General features: G+C 39.4%; 1 protein-coding gene across 1 annotated transcript in view; it reads right to left on the reverse strand.

The window, feature by feature from the left end:
* Positions 1–16,912, reverse strand: part of AK5 (adenylate kinase 5) — a 148,420-nt gene that overhangs the window by 51,854 nt on the left and 79,654 nt on the right. Inside the window, exon 8 of the mRNA XM_084637817.1 lies at positions 15,688–15,764. Coding sequence (XP_084493943.1) covers positions 15,688–15,764 — 77 coding nt within the window. The remainder of the gene's footprint in view (positions 1–15,687; positions 15,765–16,912) is intronic.

The raw sequence follows: 16,912 nt of genomic DNA on the forward strand, positions 1-16,912 counted from the left end.
AGGGAAGGAAGCTCTGTAGTCAGTCCATATCTGATAGAAAAGTCTATGGTGTGCAAGGTGTAAATGACATGGTGTCAGAAGGGAACAGAAACAGAAGGAAGAAGGGGACAGAAGGGGGAAAATATACAACAAATGTTGCAGGATCTCATCAACATGCCATTCTTCAATGCCTCAGAGAATTTTATCTTTGATAGACTTTCAGAATGGACAGACTGGAAACAATATTTCACAAAATTTCAAATTGCTACAAAACTCCATAAGAAAATTTGAGATAAACATGTGTGTGTGTGTGTGTGTGTGTATAATATATATATTATGATACAGGAGGGCCAGGGAGAAGTGGTAGAGTGTTAGAGGGGAAATATATAAACCCTAGGCTAATTAAAGCGTGGTTCCCTGTAGACTAGGGAAGGTTGCTGCAGGTTAATTGGAGCACCTGTTGTCAATTAAGGCCCTGTCAGGAACCTAATGAAACCCCCTGCTTCAGGCAGTCATAGGAGGAGGAGGAAGGAGAGAGGACTGGAGCTTGGAAGTATGTTGTGAAGACCAGAGAACTGAAGTAAGGGAGACCCTGCCCCAGCAGGACAAGGAGACTCCCTCCCTCCAGGTCTAAGGACTGAGGGTAACTCCACCTAAGGGGGTTTAGAGGGGCTGGAACTCAGAGCGAGGAGCAAACCCAGACCCCTCCCCCACTTCCCTCCTCTATGATCTTCTTGGGCCACTAGCGGGGCCCTCGGCACCCAAGAGCAGGGATAAGGGGTAGTGTCTTAGCCTCCCCCAAGAAAAGCCCAGGACCCACCATATGAACATCGGCCGTCTCGTCACAATATATAAATTTTAATTTATGCTATGAGAAGGTAGGCAGAGTATATCTTTAAATATTTTCCCTTTACTGAAGACAGTCATAAAGATCTCAGTGAAAGAGTTCTGGCTATATTTGATGCATACTTTATATCTTTGAGAAATGTGGTGTATGAAAGAGCATGTTTTCACCAAAGAATTCAAGAACAAGGAGAAAATGAATCTTTTGTAAAAGCTCTGCATGTATTGGCTGAAAAGTGTGATATTTGGAACTGCAAAACATGAAAATATTAGAGACAGGCAGTCTTTCACAGCAGCTACAATTAAAGGCAGACCTGACACTTCACACAGCTATTCAAGTAGCAAAGCATTCTGAACTTGTGAAGCAGCAAAACAAACTTGCCAGACTTGAAAAAACAAGGAACTAGTTTATAAGCTTTAAACAGCTGCAGCATGACTGCTAAAAGTAATTATCATAAGACTCCTGAGCCTGAGAGGGGGGAAAATTCCAGCCAAACTACAAAGCCTTTCTGAATGAATGTACAATATGTGGAAGATTTCATAGCTCAAGATATGTGTTCAGCTAAAGGTGAAATATGTAATAATGCATAAAATATGGTCATTTTGCAGCTGTTTGCCATGCTGAAGCACTGAGAGAGCGAACTATGATTAGAGAGAATAAGAGCCATTGTTGCTGGGTTCCATCATGTGACTACACAAGCATGCCTGGAGAGTTAAAATGAGTATTTGTGGAAAGACTGACTAAAATTGACTCCAGAGCAGATGTGACTGTCATTTCAGAAGGAATTTACAATCACCTTCAATCCCTCGTGGAGCTGAAATCACTTGACACAGCCTTGATTTGCAGTTGAGGTATTCTGAACTGCATGGACCAGTTCACCACAGAAAACTTACATGCTGAATGCACAGCTTTTGTCTTTGTATGTGATCAAAGACCAACAACCTTCTCAACTGCAGTGTGGCAGCCATGATGAGCATCAGTAAGAGAGGCTGAAGAACTCGATGGGGTATTTGGTGATATTGGACTTTTGAAAGGAGATCCAATACAAAAAACATCAACAGACATTGCTGAACCACAAAGCCTACACACACCTTGCAGGATTCCTATCCCATGGCTTCATAAAGTAGAAACTGAATTAAAGAGAATGGAATAGGTTAGCACTATGTAGAAAATCTCTGAGCCAACAGATTGGTGTAACCCAATGGTACTGGTTATAAAGAAAAATGGAAAAATATAAATGTGTGGATCTTTAAATACTGATTGAACCTGTTGTGAGAAAAATATATCCTCCCAATACTGAATGATTTTCTCCCCCAAACAAAAGGAGCTACAGTGTTCTCCAAGCTGGATGCCTCAAGTGGATTCTGGCAAATTTTGCTTAGTCAGAGTTCTAAACTGACCACATTTATCACACACTCTGGGAAATTTTGCTTTTGAAGATTACCATTTGGGATTATCAGTTCACCTGAAATTTTCCAAAGAAAGATGACAAAACAGTTCACAAACACAAATGGAGTTGCACTTTTCATAGACAATATGGGTCTTGGATGGAAGAACACAACAAAACCCTCAATGAAGTTTTAAGCCCCTAATTAGTCATTCTGAATGGAAGCTAAACAAGGACAAGTGTATTTTCCACCTACCCCAAATCAAGTTTTTTGAGGGGCAGACAATAAACAAAGATTAAATCAGTCATAGCCATGAGAAAGAAAAAGCAATTCAAGAACTGAATGCATCAACAAATGTACCAGAACTGAGATGTGTTCTCAGTAAGGTGAATTACCTAGGTTTATACCTACAAGACCTTTCTACAATGAGAAAACCACCGGATGAACTATTAAAGTCTAATACATAGTGGGTTTGGAGCCAAATAAAGAAATTTGCCTTCAAAAAGGTAAAAATGATTTCAACAGCTCCAGTTCAAATACTATGATGTGAACAAACCCACAATGGTCAATGCAGATGCAAGCAGCTATAGCTTAGATGGTGTATTGTTGCATCTGGCTTCCACTCAGATCCATGTTGTTGCATTTTTCTCTCGCATACTCAAAGAAACAGGAAAAATGATATGTACAGATTGGAAAGGAGTGCCTGGGAAGCATGTGGGCATGTGAAAACTTTTACATGTTTCTGTGGATTGGATTCTTTTATACTGATAACAGACCATAAACTGCTTGTAACGCTCATCAATGGAAAAGACCTGAATCAAGCACTACTGAAATGCCAGCGTCTATTGATAAAATTAATGAGATTCAATCCAATTGCAAATTACTTTCCTGGAAAAAATCTGGTAGTAGCAGACACTCTGCATTGGAGCCCTGCAACCCACTCAGAGCTGACCTATAAAGGCATTTGTGAATGCTGTAGATGCATACAGACTAGTGTCAGAAAAGTCTACTCCAGCTACAAGTAACCTTGACAGACATGCAACTTCAAGAAGTTTTAAGTTATATTTGGGCTGCTGGTCCAAGTATCTAAAGGCACTAAGGGAGCAATAAGAGACTACTTTGCAGTATGTGGACAATGAAGCAAATCAAATTCCATTGTTTTACAAAGTATCAGAGGGGTAGCTGTGTTAGTCTGTATCTACAAAAAAGGATAAATGGACACAAATCAGACATCAGGAATGGTAACATACAAAAGCCAGTAGGAGAACACTTAAATCTCCCTGGACATTCAATAACAGATTTAAAAGTAGCCATTCTTCAACAAAAAAACTTCAAAAACAGACTTCAAAGAGAAACTGCAGACCTACAGTTCATTTGCAAACTTAACACCATCAATTTGGACTTGAATAGGGACTGGGAGTGGCTGGCTCACTAAAAAAGCCATTTTTCCTCTCTTGGTATTGACACCTCCTCATCCGTTATTGGGAGTAGACCACATTCACCCTGACTAAATTGGGCTTCAACACTGGTTCTCCGCTTGTAAGGTAACTCCCTTCTCTTCGTGTGCCAATATATATTTATACCTGTATCTGTAATTTTCACTCCATGCATCTGAAGAAGTGGGTGTTTAACCCTTGAAAGCTTATGCCCAAATAAATCTGTTAGTCTTTAAGGTGCCACCGGGCTCCTCATTGTTATTGTTTTTCAAGGGATTGAATTTAGATGATCAAGTAGTAATTGCTATCATTTCTCTTTCTTATTTCTTTTAAAGACTAGTACCAGATTTGGCCTGGGATCATTAATATATCTGGAAGACTAAAAGCCAGTAGTGATTTTAAGACATCTGAGCTCCTAAAGGGTGTTTTTAAATTAGCCTTAAAAAAAGAAAAGAAAAGGAGTATGGACAGTTAGGAAGTAATAAGGAATTTGCCAGTATTATCCTTACTTATATTCAATTAGCAGTATCTTCAGAAAAAATAAATAGACTCTACAGATCAATGTTAAACAACTAATTGTAAAGGGATTTTAACAACACATTTGTTCCTCACAAAATCTTAAATGACAAACTAATTCAAATTGGCTTGAATTAAAACCTTTGTATTATGGATTAGAAACTCACTAGAAGTCTAGCAATAAAGGCTATGGTTGCCCTGTAGAGCCGATGCTGGCACAACTATGCCGATATAGCTATGCTGGCTACTAGTGTATCATAGACTATCAAGGTTGGAAGGGACCTCAGGAGGTCATCTAGTCCAACCCCCTGCTCAAAGCAGGACCGATCCCCAATTAAATCATCCCAGCCAGGGCTTTGTCAAGCCTGACCTTAAAAACTTCTAAGGAAGGAGATTCCACCACCTCCCTAGGTAACGCATTCCAGTGTTTCACCACCCTCCTAGTGAAAAAGTTTTTCCTAATATCCAACCTAAATCTCCCCCACTGCAACTTGAGACCATTACTCCTTGTTCTGTCATCTGCTACCACTGAGAACAGTCTAGAGCCATCCTCTTTGGTCCACCTTTCAGGTAGTTAAAAGCAGCTATCAAATCCCCCCTCATTCTTCTCTTCCGTTGACTAAACATCCAGTGTTCCCTCAGCCTCTCCTCATAACTCATGTGTTCCAGTCCCCTAATCATTTTTGTTGCCCTCCGCTGGACTCTTTCCAATTTTTCCACATCCTTCGTGTAGTGTGGGGCCCAAAACTGGACACAGATGAGGCCTCACCAGTGTCGAATACAGGGGAACAATCGCGTCCCTCGATCTGCTGGCAATGCCCCTACTTATACATCCCAAAATGCCATTGGCCTTCTTGGCCACAAGGGCACACTGTTGACTCATATCCAGCTTCTCATCCAACCCCGTAACCCCTAGGTCCTTTTCTGCAGAACTGCTGCCGAGCCATTCGGTCCCTAGTCTGTAGCGGTGCATTGGATTCTTCTGTCGTAAGTGCAGGACTCTGCACTTGTCTTTGTTGAACCTCATCAGATTTCTTTTGGCCCAATCCTCCAATTTGTCTAGGTCCCTCTGTATCCTATCCCTACCCTCCAGCGTATCTACCTCTCCTCCCAGTTTAGTGTCATCTGCAAACTTGCTGAGGGTGCAATCCACACCATCCTCCAGATCATTTATGAAGATATTGAACAAAACCGGCCCAGGACCGACCCTTGGGGCACTCCACTAGATACCGGCTGCCAACTAGACATGAAGCCATTGATCACTACCCGTTGAGCCTGATGTGTAGATGTGATACACACTAACAGGAGGAGTTCTGCCAGTATAGGAACATCCCCCTTGACATTAACTATGCTGCCAGAAGCCCTCTTCTGTGTTTTTTCACATCCCTGCCTGACATAGCTATGCTGACAAAAACCCCAGTGTTTGACACATCTATGCTGACAGAAGATTACTTCTCTCACTGTAGCTAATGTCATTCCAGGATGTGGTGTTCCTATGCTGGCAGAAACACTCCTCCTTCTGTGATAAAGGGACTACACAGCACATTGGAAATCTGCAGAAGATGATCAATTGGGTGAAGATGCAAATAATAATGGGAATGGAGAAATAAAACAAAGAGGGACAGAGGAGAAATATTGACAGAAAACTACAATGGGTTTCAAGCTGGAAAAAATAAGCTAGGGGAAAATAATATGATAATAACCTATTCAGTGGAAAACTGAAATATGAAAAGCACCTGAAAGAGATCTAGGGGTGAAAGTGGTTTTTGGCTTCTATGTGATTGCATATGGGCCTGAGAACTGCATACCACTAGAGTTTTCTTCCAGGAAAGAAGAAAGAAGAAGTTCTGTATTGAAAGTTTATATAAAGGAGAAAGAGTTCAGGCCAGTTGGGGAAGATTATTTGAGAATTTGGGTGTGTGTTTTTTTTAAAGCTATTACATTCCATATTGCTCTGGGGTTTGTTTTTTGTTTTTAAATAAAATACTGTCCTATGGAGCTGGGGGTACTTGGCCCATCTGAAAATCAGGCCACAAATTCTAAAACTTAACTCCTATTTTAATGTGACACTATTATCTGAGAAACTTTTATTGGTTCAGAAACAGTCCTTCCCAAAAGGGGACACATGCTTTTGTATATTTTGGGCACAAAGTCGAACTAAAGCAGAAAAATAGCAACCTGCTTTGAAAAATAAAGCCCCAAAGCTATGAAGCAAACTAAAAAAGACAGAAAATTCAAAGTGGACGCCTGAACTCATGTAGTTTTGAGAATAAAAAGATCCAAAATCCTGAGTCAAGGACAGAATATAACCTTCACTTTTAATTTTCTTGGGGGTTTTAATCATTTTAATTTTTGTTTTAAATGTACCCCCCTCTATTCATATCCATGTGTATAATGAAAGATTAAAATAGTGGAACTCAAAAGATAAAATAATACTGGAGCAGGAGTATCCAAATACAATGAGGCAAAAGCACATAGTTTTTAAATCCAACAGTCCTTAATGCAGCCACAGTCCTCATGCACGTTTGCTTCCTACTAGATCGTGCTATAAACAGTACCCAGCCAAAACCACATTTTCTTTCACTTCACATTCTGCCAGCTTTTCTCTAACCTCACCCACTTACAACTCCCCATAACACTATGTATTATTTACCTATGGCTCTCAAATAGTACTGTCCAGGTACAAACCTCTCTCCCTTCTCCTTTAATTTCTCAATTATATTTTGGCACTACAGAAGAAGGTTTGGTGGTGGGAGAGTTTGGCTTTCTGACAGCATGTATGTCCAGATGATGAGTAAACACCTCCTGGAATAGAAGACCTTTAAGATGATGAATATAACTGGTTATTATCACAGAATAGCTGAGCCCAGATTTCACCGGCCATGTGTAAAAGAGCAGATACACACTCCCAGAGCACCAGACAGACTGGTTTAAGGTAGGGAGAGATGTACTCCCAGGAAATAAATCTGCAGAAAAGAGGGCCCTTGTAATATGTTAATTGTTTACTGCATGAAAGACACTGGATACCAGGACATGGGGGGCATCACAGGAAAAGGCGGCTGCATGTAGGGTTTGTGATAAAAGGTATCGGATCCTAGAATTTGCTCTTAGAAAGATGTAAGTTGTTTTCTCTTCTGAAACTGAAACTGAGAAAGCCTTATCTAGTGAATCTTTTGGCCAAGTATAAATCTAGATATTGTAGAGACAGCCATTTACAGTGTATTAAATCCTTTTTCTATCTACTTTTTTATAACTCTTTATAAAACAAAGAGTTTCTTTTGAGTGTGATTTTCATGCAGTTCCGTCCTGGAGAAGGACCTTCCAGGAAGGAGCTCTCAAACCAGGCCGCTCCACACTTCCCTTGGCCAAAGGGCATGGAAAGGCAAATTTAACCCTACTAAAATGTGTTGCAAAAGCATGTAACTCAGAAAGGAGGAGACACTGAGAGGATGTAGGATGCAGAGCTGGAGGAAGGATGCATTTGATGACAAATGCTGACTCTCAGGCAAATATGCAAAGGATTTTTTAAAACGTATACATTGTACCCAAAGGAGCCATTCTATTGCTTTGATACAATATGAATAAATATTTTAAAGAGCAATTTTTGTACCCAGTAGAGTAAAATAGCACTTGTGCAGACACTGCAGTTTAAAAAGTAATTGTATAGATTTGCAAATAGGTGTGAGTGTGAATAATGAGCATTAACATTCTTTATAAAATAGAGCTTGCTCACCAGTCATCTTTCCAAAGTTCATAGTTTGTATTGATGCATTTCTTTTCAAAGAATTGCTCAAAGTGAACTGGTGCCTGCTCTTGCTGTAATTGCTATCTTGAAGTCAGTGGGAGCTCTGCATGAGTGAGAACTGGGCACCTGTAGGTTATAGGCTCAAGTATACTTGCACAGAAGCATGCTATACTAAAGATTGGGAGACGGTACACTGCCCCAGTATTAATACCTGGAGGCATTAGAGTTTTGTAAGCCATTAAGCTTCTAAACTAGAGGCACTAGGGGGACTGGATTCTTTGCCCTCCTGCCCCTCCACAAGCCACAGAACAAAACTTCACGACATTGATGCTGACAGAATCTGGGGGGCCTAAAATGCAAGTGGTTTTTGGAAAATGAAGTTGTGGATGTTTAAATCTGCAGCAACCTGCATGAGTTTCCCTCCATGCAATGACATTCCAACTGAGGGGTATTCTAGGAAGCCCCTGATAATATGGCTCCAGTAGGCAATTAGCTTGGGGTAGTAGTAGGCAGTTTCACCTTGTCTCTGGCAGATCTCCACTAAGACCTTTGGGTTTGGCTGTGGAGCCTCATGTCTTCCACGTATGGGGAAGCAAACTTCTGTTCCTGACAGAAGAATTCCAAGGATAGTCTGCAGGCTGATCCTAGTGGCATTTCTATTCCCCTACATGGGAATAACCTGCATAAGGAAGAATGGAGCTATAGGATTTGTTTTATGGTATAGAATGTACCCTTTTGAAATAACTGAATAATCCTGAAAGATGTACAAAATGAAATAAAAGCACCAAAACAACTTTTAGTTTTGAGCATATTAAAGCAGCACTTTGTTCAAGGCAAACTACAGTTCTTTTGTTTCTAGAACTGATTTTTTTAGCCCCTAATAGGACAGTTTCCATGGCAACTCAAAATGAACAGATTGTGCACTGGCTTCAGTCGATTTCTGTTAAGCATGTTTCATCTGCCTAAAGTTAAGACAGATTTTTAGACCCTCTGCTGTGATTTGAATGTTCATTTCCCCTTATTGACATTCATGTCCTCCAGTGTATAATCTCTCTCCTTCCAAAGGCAGAATCTGGATCTATAATCTGAAGTGATGCCACTGCATATCAATGAAGGAGAAAAGACCATAACAAAAACATTGGAGTTGATAAACCTGGAGGACCGTGACCTTCTGGATGCTCATGGTCATATTTTAAAGTCAGATTCCTTATGATTAATGCTGTACAGCATATGTGAATGCCACTGCCACTTTACTAAGTACTTTATGTCCTGGAGTACGATTAAAAAATCATAGCGTATTCTCCTGCAGTCTGACCCAGCCTCTTAAATAATTTAATCACTGCGTATCTTGAAGGACTGATGTAAAAGTCCCAGTGGAAACTAAAAGTTCTTGTATAGCTGATAGAGGTGGGAACCATGTTCTTTGTCATGTTCTAATTTCAACCCTTGAAGTATCATCTCTGTAGTGTTGGATTATTCCCATGGGTCTTGCCTTCCAGAAGTGGGGAACTGAGAGACAAAATAATGTGACAAATGAGATAATATGGGTAGAAGTAGAGAGAAGATCTTTGATATCCATAGTTAAAAGGGAATTTGAATTCACTGCTGTCTATTCACCTTTTGAAAATTGTTCTGCTACAGTACTGACCAGGATTTTTTCCAGGGCATTTTGATTCTCTCTTGGACATTATCAGTTGAGTTTTTAAATTATGACAAAGGATCAGGATGGATATGTTGCTCTACTCCTGGTAGCAACGGAGTCTGTTTTTCACTGGTTGAGTTGATACCTTTCTGTTTATATTTGCATATCCTAAAACCTAATTTTTTACATACTCTGGGCTGGAAGTGATAGTGTAGCCATAAAAACAACGAGGAGTCTGGTGGCACCTTGAAGACTAACAGATTTATTTGTAGCCCTCTTGAAGAGTTGTTGCCATACGTTCTAATCAAGAATTTGCTATTTCGGTTAGTAGAATGTAATTCTGTTTTTGAGAGAGTTTCTTTCCCTCTATTTCCTCCTTCTTTTCTTTGTTGCTTTTTGAGTAATTCTGGAACGTTTTCTAATTATAAAACATTTTTCCTTTGCAGCAAAGATCAGGTTATGCAATTTGCTTAATACAGGAGATTGCTTGAACTCATGATATATTTTTTGATATATTTCTGACACTTTTTCTTTTATCTTAAACATACTTGGCCATCTCCATTTTGTAAATGTTATTTGCACTCATAATCAGGTGATTTGCTGTGGGGAAAAAAACCTGCATCTGAGCTGGCAATTTATTTTGTGGCAAAAAATATGTGTGCAAATTGCACTCAGCATTTTTAAAATTTTTCCTCAAAGTATTTTTGTCCGTCTGGGTTTTATCCTCTTGACTAAGGCATGTTCTCCTAGGTTATTAGGAGTGTAGGGTTTGTTTTTATTTTGTTTTGTTTTTCACTAATTCTTGCTTTGTTAGCATGTATTCAGATTGTAAACTTCCACCTATTTTCTAGACATAATTCTTCTTTATCTAATGAGGGCATATTCTTACTCTGCAGGCTGGTTGAAGCCATCCATAAAAGCTTTGCCTTTCACAAGAAAATAATCTGCTACTTCATTCTGAAGCTCTTTGACATGATTCACTGGTTCCAATTAATCTATATTCTTGTTTGGCCTGAATGCACTCAAATTGGACCAAATGATAGACTCCAAAATAACTACTGAATTTTGAAAGATAAAACATGTCTGAGTCCTAGCATCAAATGGCACAATAGCAACTAATTCTCTGGCAAGGCCAAGGAACTCAGCAGTAAGCATAACCAAATACAGTGAGCAGTAGGACAACATAGCCATGCCAGAAAGCAATTCTGTTATCAAAGACTGCACGTGCAGATGCACACACCTGCATTGTCTGTAATGCAAATATTTCTTTATTAAATAAAACAGATAATAGAAATACTCATTTTTAGAAATATTGTTATTAGAAATTGGGAGAATACTATAAAAATATATTTCCATTGTCATAAGCAATCCTGTCACCTCCAAAGATGAGAAACCAAGGATGGGGTCCTGGTATGAGTAGAAATAGCAGGAGCTTTTTTCCAGCTCTCTATTTTTCAGTTGGGTCATTAAGTGCCATAATTTCCCTTAAAAAAGGAGCCCTAATTGCTTGGCTGACTAAACAGCAGTTCCTCCCCTCCTCTAATTGCAGGGAATTAGCAGGAGGCTGGAACATCCAACCGTAGTTCTTCCATTTGCTAGGAATGCTTCCCATGTAGAAGTCCATGCCTACCCATATGGTGGTTTTGTTTTTGTTTTGTTTTTTTCGGGAGATGTACCAGGTATGATAGTGGACTAACTTCAGTGAAGTAAATGCAGTTTCACTAGATCTGATTGCCTTAAATAATGCAACCTTCTATTTGGATTTATTATCAAAGGAGAGTAATGTATCCAAATTAGATTAATTGGTTCACTGCATGGGATATTAAAAGATGTTAATGGAGAAAGAGAGGCCAACATAGAAGTTAAAGGTTGGTGCTTAGATGAGGAGCAATGGATAGGCTGGAGCTTTGTTTGATCCAAGGCTTTTGAAATAGAAATTGTGGAAATGGTGTCGCTGAAGAAAGATATCTCTGTGAGAAACCTAAGAATCACAAATCTCATTCTGGAATTATGGTTGCAAATTAGATGGAGAATGAAGATAAGGGTGAATCTGAGATGTTTGAGCATTTTAAGTTTAGGACAAGGAGTTTCTGCTTTAAAAGGTTGTAGATACGGTTTCTCTCAAATGAAGATAAAATTATTAGCTTGGGAATATTCTTGTTGAGTTTAAATACTCATTAACTCTAAAGTAAGCTTGCAGTTTTAAATGCTGCAGTAAAACATTTCTAAATGAGAAGAACTATGAATAAATCACTTCTTCCACATTGTTGTATTATGATCTTCTAGCTGAGTGAGTTCTGACTTAATCTAATGAATACATTTGAAAATTTCAGGAGCAATATTTTGGATGTGGAGGATCTGAAGTGCTCCTCTAGCTTAACAATAAATGTCTTTTTATTTCTAGTTCATTATATACAACACTACAAGGGCATTATACCCCTCTGGCAGGCCCATTGTTACAGTCCTAGTATATGTCAACATGAGGTATTTTATATTTAAATGTTTGATTAAACAGAATACATCAACTCCAAGATCTGCCCATCAGGACGCCAGCTTAGAAAGACTTTTGGCAAAGGAAGGGAATTCAGCTGCTGCAGTTCAGACATCATGATTTGGCATAGGATGCAGTGCATGACTTCTGTAATTGGATCTACCCTTTGACAGGCTTAGAAATCATAGCCCAGAAGAAGAGGAATAGTCAGATCTGAATGGTCCTAAAAATTGTCGTCTTGAGATTTTTTAGGGACAGTGAATCAATAAAAAATATGGGTAAAGCAACAAAGTGGAATTTGGTTCATTCTTTCACAAGACATTATGAGCTGGATGCACTGTGTGGTCTTTTTTCAAAACTGTTCTCTAAACAGTGTTTCTAAAATACCTGTCTACACCAACTCTGACACAGAATCTGTTTGTTAGACCTGTTAGTTCCAGATATGAGTAGAAATGGAAATGTAATTCTTATCTGGAAATTTGCTTTTGTAAATTTCTGCAGTTTAGGTGGCCTCCCTTGTGTTGCCTTACAATGTTTTGGGATCTTACTGAGGTGCAAATATTCAGGCTCATAAAGCATTTGTGAATAGCAAGCAGGGAACAGTCAGCTTGTTTATTGATTAATTATAAGCAATTTGTTCTAATTTACATTATAAATGTGTAAAATGTACAGAATCAGTTTAAAACTACAAAAAAGAGAGCCAGATCTTGAGCTGCAATTAATGCTGCTTTGCACAGTGGAGCAAAGCAGTGCTGAAGTCAGCACAGCTGTACACTGGAGGATCTCCTCTATGTAGAGGAATCCTTGGGTGGCATAGTCCTAGAGGTTCCTATACCACTTCACCCTCCTGGCTGCCAGTAACAGGGTGTGTGTGGGTGAGAGAATTTTTGGCTGCCAGAATAGCCCCTGGCGGGCCATTAGCAAGTGGCATAAAATAATGAAGTCCTTAGGCTGCCCTAATTTACCTCACGGACCATCCTGACACAGAGCCCCCCCCCCCAAATTTAGTGGGTGCAAAGGGCATATTTGTACCTCCATTTCAGTTGAGCCAAGTGCTGCACAGTCCCTGCTGAGGATCTGCCGCAATGAAAGCAGCACATGCCATATAGCAGTAACCCACAAATGCATCTACCTCTAATTGCTCAGTGGCTACCAAGATGTTCTGCTAAATCTCAACCATTATATTAGCAGCTCAGCTGCATAAGGTTGCTTGGAAACCAACTCACTTAGCCCTCACATTCCTCCTGATAGCTGTTTTATGCAATAACATCCTCACATGACACACTTGTAACTAGACATGCATGCCTACCTCACTTGAGAGCCCCACTGTAGAGGGTGTTGGTGCTTGAGACAATTACTAAATAATCTGTCATGTGGTAAATCATTGGGATATTAAGTTACTGTCCTAGTCAAAATGTGTTCCAGCACTGAATACAAGCAGTTCCACATAGTCGAGTAATCTACTTCATTTTACTTTCTTTTATTGAGGATAATTTCTAATTTAGTCTTTCAGATGTGTACGTACACTCACTGAGTAACTGGATGGTTTTATGATTGTAACCCTTATCCTAATCTCTCTCTTCCTTGCTTTCATATATTTCCCTCATTTGTGTCAGGCCTAAATTTAGATTGTAAGTGCTTCTGGATAGAACTGGGTTTCTTCTATGCATTTCTATAAAATGCCTATCACAGATTTAGAGAAACAAAGATCATTAATAAGCAGCAATAGAAATCTGTCTTGTGGGTTTTATTTTTTTTACTTGACCTGTTTTCCTGACCTTTGAATCAATGGCCATATTAGTAATTCCCACTACCTGATTAAGGCAGTCATTATCAATGAGCTGCTTTAAAACTGCACCAGATGTTTCTGGTGCTTATGGCTAGGAGGTTTTCAAATCGGCTTTTTTCCTCTCCTTCTTTCCCTAGTTGACAATAATCTTGCTTCTCTGCCAACCTGACAATTTGCTGCTCTGGGCAGGAATGACAGTCAACCGCAAGCAGTGGGAGGAAGACTTGCAATTAATGAATTGTATAAGGTTTCATATCAGCCTTCTCAACAAAACATATGGCTAAAAAACAAATAAGTTTAACCCTCTGCCTCCAAACTCAACCATACATGCAATGACCCAATACTATGAAATTAGCAAGTTCATATACTTTTTCCTGTTAATCTTGTTTTGTAACCATGAGCTGCACTTTTAAGGACCAGTTAAAATAATTTGGTTTTATGTACACAGATTGTGGACTAAGGGATGCTGTTTCTCCAGGGATTCATACTTTGCCAAGGGAACACACACATCCGTCATTTAAAAATTAAAAATGCATGATTATTTTTTTATGGATTTGTATAGTACTACAATGGTACACTCTGCATTACAATGCTAACAGACCCTCTCCCTGCCCTAAAGAGTTAGGGACAAGACAAGGAAAAAACAAAGGAAACTTAAGGAGCTTATTGGTAAAGAGGCCAGCTTAGGAATGACTGGAGGAAGTGTGTGCTTTAGGGAAGGTTTGGAAGGGAGAGCAAGGCTGCTTGATGTACAGAAGTGAGAGAGAGTCAAAAGCTGGGAATGGGGAGAGCTGTAAAGAACAGTTAAAGGGAAGAACTGGGAGTAAAACTGGAGTAGGAGTGAGGGTAGAATATATTAGACTTTGAAGGTGTTTCCATCAGATTTGGCAAAAGAAAACCCAAGAACAAATATGCAAATGAGGAAATGAAAATGTGAAAGGCAGAATTATAAAAATCTAACTTTAAAATATGCTAGTGCAATAGGGAGAGAGTCTTCAGCGAAGATTTAACAGGACACTATTCATGCCCTTTTCCATTTCTCTAACAGATGAGTGTCATACTGTAACTCTAGTGTGGACCTGTACTGTGACAGGCTGTGGCTCTATGCATAGTCCCTTCCAGACTAGCTTTGCCATGGCAGGAGTAGCCTGTGAGAGAGGAGGGAAAACTAGGGCAGGGCATATACATACTATAAACAGGCTGAGCCCATCCTTTGACTCTAGGTCCTGCCCTTTCATACCTCCATGGGTTAAGGAGTAGGGTGACACACCATCTGACCACCTCTTTTTCCATGGACTTGGAAAAGGCTGTCTGAATTTGATCCCGCAATAGGAATGAGATTGCAGTTGCTATTAACAGTTTAGCAATAGGAGGGTTGCTCTTAACATAAACACTGTTAAGTGGGGAATGTGTTTGCTTGGTTTTGGTTATATTCCACACCTTTTTCTTTTTAACTCCTCTCTAAAATATGTTTAACCATTGCTCCTACTCAAAATGGGATACACCTAGAGAGGCAGGGAAATTGAGCATGACAGACTTCTGTTTGTCTGTAACAGAACCACATGTGCCACCATTCTGAATTGCATGGAGAAAACTGCAAAATGTAAGGGATGGAGAATAGGGCTTTGAACTCCAAAGTAATCTTCATTGCTGTCCCATAACCAGATAGCTACTTCACTATGACATATTTGCTTACATGGCACAACAAAAGCCCTTAAGTGTAAATATTCATTTCATCCGTCTTGCTCAGGCAAAACACAGCATATACATAAACTAGAAAGCAATGAGTGAAGAGACTAGGGTATGAGGGGGTATGAGTGCAGGTGTGTGTGAAGAGATACTTATATAAGCAATTACCTGGTCTTCAAAGTCAAATTCGGTATCAGCGATATCTCCAGAATCCAGAATTGGACTCAGATCAAGTACATTTGGCCCTAAAGTATGAAAGGAAATGAAACTTCAGACATGGACTGGCAGTTTTCACTTCACATGGTGGGACATAGTTATATTTCCAATCTCAATCTGGCTCTCTCGTTGTCCATATATGTGTTTTGTTTTTTTAAACAAAACCTATCCAAGGAGTCATTTGTATGTGAAATAATACCAATCAGTGTGATGGTTCTTTAACCATTCATTATTAGGATTGTTGTAGCTTTTAAAAGATATCTCTAATGTGATTAGTATACTGTCTAAATTACAATGCCTTTCATGTATTCTGCAAAGTGTTGTACACTGTGTAATGCACTACAAAAATGTTACTGGAATTTTAATTAACTATGAAGTTGGTGAAGAATAAAATAATTTTATACACAAAGAGATAAATTAATGGTACTCAATAGACTGAGAAAGACATAATCTACTTTGTGTATACTAGTAAATCGGAATGGTTGCATTTTACATTTGCTTTGCTCTGGTGTAAATGACTTCAGGGCACTGGAAAAATAAGGCTCAATATCTCCAGAGGTGCTGGAGGTGTCCCAGGCTAAACTGGTATGGTAGGACATCTGTCAATCTCTTAGTCCAGAGGTACCAACATACAAGATAGAGCCATGGGCCCTAGCACCTGCATCCCAGAAACATCTATTCTGGGACCACCAGTTCTGCCAGCAACAACTCCCCAGTGCTGGCAGATGGATTATGGCAGTCCCCTGTGTTCTGGGGAAAGGAAGGGTTCCCTGTACCCTCTACTGGAGTAATAATTTAGCCCCATTCATAGCTCATCACAGCCCACCAGTATTTGGGATTTGTGAAAGTTTCAAAGGGCACATTGTTACAAGATGATTTGAGTTCCTGATAACATAAACTCAGTATATCTTTTAATTTTTTGCTATCACTTCAGTAGACTCATTAAAAACAAAATTTACTACTCTTATTTAACTTTCAACTTGTCATCACACCATTTATTTACAGAATTTTAAACCCTAACGTTATAACAAACTCCAAATAATGAGAAAATCTAGGACCCAAATTTTGAGTCCATTCTAGATTGCAGCTACAAATTAGCTGTCAAGAAGCCTGCAAAGGGCCTAAGCACCATTTACCAATTTGGGAGCAGTGAAGAACACTAGAGCAGCTAATAAAT

This window comes from Lepidochelys olivacea (assembly GCF_965140295.1).
Source record: "Lepidochelys olivacea isolate rLepOli2 genome assembly, chromosome: 8".
NCBI lineage: Eukaryota > Metazoa > Chordata > Testudines > Cheloniidae > Lepidochelys > Lepidochelys olivacea.